Source organism: Orycteropus afer, unplaced genomic scaffold (genome assembly GCF_000298275.1).
Source record: "Orycteropus afer afer isolate SDZICR_OR568_19922 unplaced genomic scaffold, OryAfe1.0 scaffold00618, whole genome shotgun sequence".
In the NCBI taxonomy this organism is placed as follows: domain Eukaryota; kingdom Metazoa; phylum Chordata; class Mammalia; order Tubulidentata; family Orycteropodidae; genus Orycteropus; species Orycteropus afer.
This window is the reverse complement of record NW_006922205.1, coordinates 604,760-614,809: the sequence shown is the minus strand read 5'-3', so window position 1 is coordinate 614,809 and position 10,050 is coordinate 604,760. Positions and strand designations below refer to the sequence as shown.

Below are 10,050 nucleotides of genomic sequence, written 5' to 3'. Positions count from 1 at the left end.
TTTTTTTTTTTAAGTTTTTATTGTGATTTGGGTGAAAGTTTATATAGAGCAAATGCATTTTTCATAGAGCAGCATACATACACTTTGTCTCATGACAATGACTACAGTCTCCCACAATGCAACAGCTCCCTTTCTACTTCCTCCCCATAGTTACCTCTTCCCTGTGTCCTTCCCTCCCATGCACTCCTGCCCCCTGAGCTGTCTCCCTGTGCATACACAGTCCTTCTATTCTCCCATGATTGATCTCTCCAAGGAGTGCATCCACCTGATATAAATCTTCAGCTCATATGCCTGCCTTTTGTTTGGCTGGAAGCCACAGGAGTGGGTTCAATTCCAGATCTGAAGGGCAGGTAGGGGCCATAGTCTCAGGGGTTCCACTAGGCTGTACCAGACCAACAAACCTGTTCCCTTTTACTTATTTATTTTTTATAAATTTGAGTTTTGTTCCCCATTGTTCTCCCATTCTATCCAGAATCTCCTACATAGATCCCCCTCCAAGTGGTTGACAGTGATTGCCAGGCACCATCTTAGTTCTTTTGGTCTCATAGTCATATAGGCTGGGGATTGCATGGTGCACCAGTCCCTTGGACTAACTGCTTCTGTGCATCTTCGGTTTTCTTCATTCTTCTTTGTTCTGGCCGAGGAGATAGCATCATTGCATCTAGACGGCCACTTGCAAGCTTTTCATATCCCATTCGCTACTTGCCAAAGTAGGATATGGCAATGTTTTTGTGTAGTATTTTATGCCAAGTGAGCTTGATACCATCATTGCATCCAGAGGGCCACTTGCAAGCTTTTCAGATCCCAGTTATTACTTGCCAGAGTGGAATGAGAACAATGTTTTTGTGTAGTATGTTATGCCAATTGAGCTTAATGTCCCCTGCGACCATGGTCCTGAGCCCACAGGTGTAACTACTTGTTCCCTCTGGGAATCTAGCTGTCCCTTGTCAGCTCTACTATACACCTTGCTTCCACCTTCTGATTATTTTGACTAGTGCTGCAATAAACATTGGTATCAAGTCAGACTCAGTGTACAAATCTCTGTTTGAGTCTCTGCTTTTAAGTCTTTTGAGTATACACTTAGGAGTAGAATTGCTGGGTCTACAATTCTATGTTAAGTATTTAAGGAAACACTACACTATTTTCCACAATGATTGTGCCATTTTATATTCCCACCATCAATGGTAAGGGTTGCAATTTCCCTACATCTTCAACAATATTTGTTACTTCCTATTTCTGTTGTTGTTCCTTTTAATCTTAGACATTCCAGTGGGAGTAAAAAAGTATGTTATTGTGGTTTTGATTTGTATCTCTCTGATGGCTATTGACACTAAGCGTATTTTCATGTGTTTGGTGGCCATCTGAATGTCTCTGTGGTGAAATGTCTATTTAAGTCCTTTGCCCATTTTATGATTAGCTATTTCTTTTTATTGTTAAGTTGCTGAAGATTTTTAATCTATTTTGGTTATTAGGTTCTTGTCAGATATATGGTTTCTGAAGACAAAGCATGTCATTTCACTTTTCGTAGTCTTTTGATAAGCATAAGCTTTTAATTTTTACAAGGTCCCATTTATTTTTTTTGTGTTATTATTGTGTTTCTGTTACTATATTAGATAATTCACTGCAGTAAGGTAGGCCTGATAGTGTTATCCCTGCTTGTTCTTCTAAGAATTTTTTGGTTTTATTTTGCACATTTAGGTCCTTAATCCATTTTGAATGTGTTTTTGCATATGGTGTGAGGCATGGATTGTGTTTCATTTTTCTGCATGTGGAAATCCAATTATCCCAGTCTAATTTATTGAAGAGATTCTTTTGAATGGACTTAGCATACTTACCAAAAATCAGTTGACTATAGATGTGTGCATTTATTTCTGGACTTTCAATTCTATTCTATTAGTCTGTGTGTCTATTATTATAACAGTACCAGACTGTTTTGATTACTATAGCTTACAGTATGTTTTAAAATCAAGAAGTGTGCATTCTCCTACTTGGGTCTTTTCTTTCAACATTATTTTAGCTATTTGGGGCCTAATGCCATTCCATATAAAGCTGACGACTGTTTTTCTATTTAGGTAAAATGTTGGAATACTGAATGGGATTATATCGAATCTATAGATCGCTTTGGTTTAGTACTGACATCCTCACAATACTAAGCCTTCCTATATATGAAGATGGAACATCTTTCCATTTATTTAAGGCTTCTTTAATCTCTTTCACCAGTGTTTTATAGTTTTCATTGCGTAAGTATGTCCCTGCTTAGATTTATCCCTAAGTATTTCATTTTCCCTAAAGTTACTGTAAATGGAACTGTCTCTAATTTCCCTTTCACAATTTTCATTGCTTGTATTTAGAAACCCAACTGATTTTTTGTTTCTTAACATTGTACCCTGAAATTCTGCTAAATTCCTCAATTAGCTCTAGAAGTTTTCTTCTAAAATTTTTATAACAGACATTTTCATAATCAAAAAGAAGGAATGAAAGTTCTGTGTTGAAAAGTTATCAGTTCTAAGTAAGACTGATGTGATTACAGAACCATGAGGAGAACATATGATCAGAAACTCATATGCAATGGAAAAAGCAAGAACATTTGCTTTGCCCTCACCATTGCAAAGACAGCTATGCCAGGGCCTCATGTAGGAGCCTTTGAGTTACCTGGTTGTTGACAACCACGTGCACAGTGCCGTGTGTGGTATAGGATGGCAGGTCACTGAGGTGGAAGGTTTCATACACAATTCCCTGACCAGCAAATGCAGCATCTCCGTGTAGAAGGATGGACATGACCTGAAGAAAAACAGGCAGAGTCTCCTCACCACCAAATTCCACAAGTTAAACAGTGAAAATGAATTCATAATTTGCTTTCTAAAACAATGTTTGAACAAATAATTTCAAATGCAGAAAAAAGTTGCATATCAGTACAAACAATCTTAGTATCCCCTTCACCCATCTTCCCCAATTATTTACATGTTACTGGATTTGCTTCTGCTCTGTAAATCTCCACTGTCATGCAGTTAAGAAGTTTTTCTTGAACTGCCTGTATGGCTGGCACTTTCTCTGCAACAAGTATCACTCAAATGCATGCTGTCCTTATTTTCTTACGGTCATTCTCCTAATCTACAATCCATTATCTCCTGAGAGCAGTTTCTTTCTTCTAATCCTCCAATTATAATATTAGTAAATTTCTTTTGAATTACAGAACCAATTAAATTAGTACTTGGTTCTTCTCATGAAAAATCGGACTTGTCCTTTGAGCTAGCCTTACCCTTTCGCCTCAGGTAAGTTGGCCTTTTCCTCTTCTGCCTAATCCTCCCCTCTCCATCTTTGTTCTTATCTCTCATTCCCACAGGGTGTTATTCCTGCCACATCTGTCTAAATCCTACCATTCTCATCTCTTCTCTTATTAAATATAATAACTACCTTATCCTGTGAAAAGAGATTTTAAGGTCTTTTATCCTTTTTCCTTTACAACTCAAGCCTGCATTTATGTATCTTTCTTTACCCTATTTACTCTATCTAGTTCTTGACTGGTTAACTTAGCAATTTTATATCATGTTATTTTATGTTCTATTAGCTTCTTCACAGAAATATGTTTTATGTTTTATTTATCTTTTATATTCCATTTCTTCTTCATAGAAATATTATCTTATTTCTATGTCCTTGAGAGTAAGGTCAATACAGCCTATTTCTTATATTCCTCAGGTGCACATGGTAAGCAACTAGGAAATATATCCAACCAATATTCAGCTAATGAATAAATTCTGGGAAAAAAAAAAAAAAGAGTTTTAAAGAGTCAGTCTCATTTTGCCAGGAGAGACAGTGTGGTCTGGCCACTGTCACACATTGTAATGACAGATTCAGGCACAACCAGAGCTTCAAGCTCATTTTTCTACATTTCTGAATGGTATCATGAACTTATTTCCCTGACAACACTGAGACCTTTTCTTCTCACACATTTATCAGCTGGACATTTCTCCTTCAGGCTCACCTACATTTTCCCTTACTAAGATTTTCTCCTTTTTTTCAGTAAAAATGCTCCTTATCCAATAGTAATGTATGTGTAAGAATGGCATCTCCACAGATATGATGAAAATAGAAGCAAGTAACTACCTATTTTTGGTGGCTACAACTTTGGTAGAAAGCGTATTTGTAAGTGGGACTATTTTGCTGTTTGCTACTCTTATAAAGTTGGTTTAGAATATTTCTTTGAATTCCAGAGTTGAGAAGTCTAAGACATTCCAAGGGACTTCACAATACTGCTAGGGAATGGAGACTCTATCTTGTGTAGGGAGACAGGAAAGACTGCTTCATTCAGCTTATAAGCTACATCCAGAAGCTGTGTCCTCACAGGCCTTGGCTGCCGGCCCTCACCTTTTTCCCTTCAGTGTCCCCACAGTAAAACTGCTCAGCTTTGGTCTTGCCCATCACCACAGGATCAGCAGCCTCGAGGTGGGAAGGGTTGGCCACCAAAGACAGAGTGATATTCCTGTCTGTCACACGGTTAATCCTCCGATGATACATCCCCAAGTGATACTTCACATCTCCAGAGCCCTGAAAGTATAAGAAAACCAAACCCAAACACACTGCCATCAAGTCAATTCCAAGTCATAGCACCCTACAGGACAGAGTAGAACTGCCCCATAAGGTTTCCAAGGCTGTAAGTTTATACAGAAGCAGACTATCTCTTCTTTTTCTTTCAGAGCAACTGGTGGGTTTGAGCTGCCAACCTTTTGGTTGATTCTAAATCAATGCCACCAGAGCTCCTCGTGTTAAAACACAAACAGTGCCTTAGTACACCAGGTGAGGAAAAGTCACATTCTCATTATATAGAAGAGCTATGAGTGTAACTCTTCACACAGATCCTTTATATTTTATTTCTATTCCCAGAACCCCTTATTCCTTGGAAGAATGGGAAAGCCTTCTGCCCAGTACTATTCTGACCTTGGACATGGGGAGAAGTTCTCTAATTCAGACGGATATCTGCTTGCTTTCCAGCAAGGTATTACTATGGGTGCTCTCTTCACCCAACACAGAGTTCTCAAAGTGGTCTGGCACTGGCCACCTTGTCCCAGATTCTCTGAAGCAGGAAGGGAAACTGTAAAATGGTATTAAAGATCCCAATCCAGTCTTTTCTCAAGAGAGAGTTGGGGAGATCTCATGTAGGCATGGAATTTTCATACACTCAACTCAGGCATGGAAACAATTAGGGTTAAAACTCTGCCAGAAGTTTCTCCAAAGAAGCATAGGTGACTCACCTCATCAGCTGCCTCCAACTTTGAATCAAACTGACAGAAGATCTGTTCTAGCTCCTTCCTGATGACATTTGCAAGCACGTTCAGTCGCCCTCTGTGGCACACAGGGTGGGTAAGTGACTAAATGGAGCTCACTGGGGCTGGCCCCCAGTGGACTTCTCCCCATCCAGTACTCCACATTCAGACAGCCACCACCTTCTTATAACCACTCCCCTCACTTGTTATATACAGCATCTTTTCAGTATGTAACGTAAGAAGAACTGAGACTTAGGGCTGTTAGCCAACACTGAACCCATGCTCCCAGGTACCTGGATGAAGGCCACACAAGGGCAAGGGCATAAGGACAGGCGCAGAAGGCTGAAGGGCCACTGGCTGGTACATGCTGTGTGGTTTGGCCTCCCACCCATACATGCTTTTCCTGACTTCTAAGTTTACAACAAGGACAGCAGCATTCCCAGCAGATTAACAATCTGCCTTCTGCTGTGGTCCCTGACATGGGTATGTTTGGTTTACTCTTTATAAAAACATAACCCAAGGCCAGGATGACTTGTCTAAAACATGTGGCCTTGGATATGACAGTGACTCTCAAAACTGAGAAAAAGAAACTCACAGCAGGAATAATGGTCATTCTAAATCAGGGACAATACAAAAACAACTGGAAAATAAGACATTCTCACATATTATAACCTGAGTCTTCCTTCAAGCAGACTAAATGGAATTTAAAATGGAAGGGGGCTAATTGTTAAGTCACTATGCATGACCCAGTGACTTAAATGCATAAAAGACTATACAGGAATGGCGCAGGAAACCAAACAGCTTTTTTCCCCTAATACGCAATGATGAGAGAAACAGGCAGACATTTCTTATCCAGAGGGGAAGGATCAAGCAAGAGGGCCCCAACTCTTGCAGAACCCTCCCTAACAGTTACCTATGTGGCATGCCCATTATCACGTAATCGACTCCATTCTCACTGGACTTGTCAATGATGGTCTTCAGGGCAGGGATCAACACCTCACAGCCTTCCAAACCAAAGCGCTTCTCGGAGGACCACTTCCGCTGAAGGAACTCCTCAAACCTGAAAGGAAAGCCCAATTAATCCTGAAGAAACTGTTACAAGGTACTGAATCCCAAAGTCAGACTTTCTAAAACCACAAAAACTAGTCCAGTTGCTGATGAGTCAAGTGCGACTCATGATGACCCCATGTGTGTCAGAGTAGAACTGTGCTCCATAGGGTTTTCAGTGTCTGATACTTCAGAAGTAGATCATTAAGCCTCTCCCCTGAGATGCCTCGAGGGGGACTTGAACCTCCAACCTTTTGGTTAGTGGGCAAGAGCTTTAATCATTTCCACCACCCAGGGACTCCTAAATAACAAATATTACATGTAAAAGTTTAGGCAGAGAGGATTTCCTTTCACAGATGAGGCTGCATACCACTTCTAAGGCCCACCCTTACTAAAAGGGAGGCTACTAAGACCACATTATAGGATGACAGACCACACTGTAGGGAATAAATATTCACACATCTAGGACTGTGTCTTTTCTGGAAGGCTCACGTTTTAGGAATCCAGCTTTCCGACAAGCCAGACAGATACCTGGTAGACCGCACAAGCCTGGCCAGCAGAGTTCGTTTCTCCTCGTTTGTAAACTGCATGATACCAGGAGTCTCAAACTTTTGCCTGATCCACTGGCACTGCTCCAGGTCATTGATAAACATAAACTCCACTCCAATATGCTGACAATAGGCCATCTATTTCACAAAGAAACACATGGTGAAGAAAATTTTTAGTTAGATCTGGTAGAACATAAAATATGTTGACTATCTGTTCAGCTAGAAGGCAGGAGAAGAACAGTCAAGTGACGTCCTTTTCTTTTTTAAATTGTGCTTACTGGCTTCCTTTTAAAATGCATCAGAACATAAATGAAGCCCAATGGAGAAAAATACTGCCAGCACCAAGCAAAGTCACCTTCTCTTACTCCAAATTTGGCCATGAAATGTTCTCTTCAGGGAGCAGGTTACATGCATGCAGAGATAGGATGACAGGTAAAGAACAGCAAGGACCTCTAGGCCTCATTCAGGGCCAAGGGTAAGGACAATTTCCCCAACTCGACTCCTTTACTCTTGGCAGGGAGACCAAGAGTAAAAGCATCAGCTTTGGGATCTGAATAGTTCTCTGAGGAAGGTAAGCTATCCCCAGCAACGTGGTTTCCCTGACTTTAAGGTCAGGCTTGTGCCAACACCCAAGAGAAAGACCCACACTATGCTGGCAGAGACCACAGTTCAATAAGAATGTAAAGGTTTGCAGATTTTAAGTTTTTTAAGTTCTACTTTATATGAACTAACTCCTCTTAGGAACAGGGTCCTAAAGAAACAAGACTAGACATATTATAAAAGAAAGGTCATGAACAGACTAGGTCTCTCACACCTCTGCATATATCACTGTACAAAAGTAGAGGTTGTATATCACCCTAAAACCTCAGGAGAGCCAGTTCAGCTCTGAACAGTGTAACCAAGGAGAGTTAGGGTTCATGGAAAGAAAATTTAGAGAAGATGAGAAAAGAAAGGTTCCAAAAGCAAAACAAAGATATGCATCCAGGAACCAGAGCTTTCTAGAGATCCTGATGACCTTCAGGGAGCCTAAGGCCATTCCCAATCCCCTGGCATGACACGAAGGCAAATGACCAATGTTCACTTTCCTTCTCCAATTGCTACAGTTGTTTAGGGGGAATCTGAATGAGGATCTTAAAACCACCACTAAAGGACAGAGGCCCTCAAAGTGAAAGAACAAGACTAAAGGTCAATGTTGTTGTTGTTAGGTGTTATGGAGACAGCTGCAATTCACAGTGACCCTATGTACAACAGAACAAAACATCGCCAGGTCCTATGCCATCCTCACAATTCCCAATATGCTTGATCCTATCACTGCAGCCACTGTGTCAATCCATTATGTTGAGAGTATTCCTCTTTTTCGCTGATCTTCTACCAAGCCTGATATCCTTCTCTTGGGCATGGTCCCTTCTGACAACAAGGCCAGTAGAAAGTGAGAGAAAGTCTAGCCATTCTCATTTCTAAAGAGCATTCCTGCTACACTTCTTCCATGATAAGACTTGTTTGTTGTTTTGTCAGTCCACGGTAATTTCATTATTTCAATTGTGGTGCTTCGCCAGCACCACAATTCGAAGGCATCAACTCTTCTTCAATCTTCCTTATTCATTCATTGTTCAGCTTTCACATGTGTATGAAGCAAGTGAAAATACCATGGCCTGCGTTAGGAGAACCTTACTCTTCAAACTGACATCTTTGCTTCTTAACATTTTAAAGAAGTCTTTACAACACATTTGCCCAATGCAATACAATGGCTGACTTCTTGATTGCTGCTTCCATGTGTGATTGTGGATCCAAGTAAAAGGAAATCCCTGACAACGTCCATCTTTTCTCCAATTATCATAATGTCGCTTATTGGTACAGTCATGAGGATTTTCGTTTTATGTTGAAGTGCAATCCATACTGAAGTCTTTGATCTTCATCAGAAAGAGCTTCAAGTCATCTTCACATTTAGCAGGCAAGGTTGTATCAGCCGCCTATTACAGGTTGTTAATGAGTATTCCTATAATCTTGATCTTCATATAGTCCAGCTTCTAGGTTTATACAGTATACAGATTGAGTAAGTACAGTGAAAGGACAAAACCCTGATGCACACCCTTCCTTCATTTTAAACCATGTAGTAACCCCTTATTCTGTTTGAACAACAGTCTCTTGGTCTATGTACAGGTTCCTCTGGGATTCCCATTCTCTGCAGTGCTCTCCATAATTTGTTATGATCCACACAGTCAAATGCCATTGCATAGACAATAAAACACAGGTAAATATCCTTCTGGTATTTTTTGCTTTCAGCTAAGATCCATCTGAAATCAGCAATGATACCCTTGTTCCATGTCCTCTTCTGAATCCAGCTTGAATTGCTGGAAGTTCTCTGTCAATAAATGGCTGGAACAGTTTTTAAATTATCTCCAGCAAAATTTTACTTGTGTGTGATATTAATGATACCATTCAGTAATTAGCACATTCTGTTGGATCACCTTTCTTTGGAATGGCCACAAATATTGGTCACTTCCAGTCAGTTGGCCAGGTAGCTGTCTTCCAAATTTCTTGGAAGAAAAGTAAGTACCTCCAGTGCTGCATCCATTTCTTGAAATATCTCAATGGGTATTCCATCAATTCCTGGAGCCTTGTTTTTCACCAATTTCTTCACTGCAGCTTTGACTTCTTTCTTCAGTACCACTGGTTCTTAATCATATGCTACTTCTTGCCAAAGGTGAACATCAACCAATTCTTTTGGTTATAGTGTGTGATAGTTGGAGCTGTGTGTCAACTTGGCTGGACCACAGTTCTGTGTGGTTGTTCCCATGATGGGATCAGATGACTGTATTCTGAATGGCCAATCTGTTGAAGAGGAGTTTCCCCAGGGGTGTGACCTGCTTCCAGTATATCCAGGGACATCCTGGGAACAGAGACATTCTTCTGCGGATCAGAATTCTGTTGTGCTGCCCACAACTGTCCATGAGTGAGCAGTTAACCGTTCAGCCTGAAGATCTTGGATTCATCATTCATTGGAGTCAACAGCTGGTGTACTGCCTGCCAGCCTTGAGCTCCTCGGCCCCTGTGGATGCGGGAGCCAGGAAAAGCCTCCAGCTTGACATTTGATCCAGGAACTTTGGACTTGCTGGCTTCTATACGTGTGTGAGCCATTATCCTAAGATAAATTTCCCTCTCTCTCTCTCTCTCTCTATATATATACATATATA

At 40.6% G+C, this 10,050-nt stretch overlaps 1 protein-coding gene across 1 annotated transcript in view; it reads right to left on the bottom strand.

Annotated features, from left to right (window-relative positions):
- Nucleotides 1-10,050, bottom strand: part of OGDH (oxoglutarate dehydrogenase) — a 137,846-nt gene that overhangs the window by 57,464 nt on the left and 70,332 nt on the right. Inside the window, exons 6-10 of the mRNA XM_042783057.1 lie at nt 6,840-6,994; nt 6,175-6,321; nt 5,250-5,340; nt 4,366-4,545; nt 2,653-2,781 (exon numbers count right to left, since the gene is read on the bottom strand). Of these exons, the coding sequence (XP_042638991.1) occupies nt 2,653-2,781; nt 4,366-4,545; nt 5,250-5,340; nt 6,175-6,321; nt 6,840-6,994 (702 nt within the window). The remainder of the gene's footprint in view (nt 1-2,652; nt 2,782-4,365; nt 4,546-5,249; nt 5,341-6,174; nt 6,322-6,839; nt 6,995-10,050) is intronic.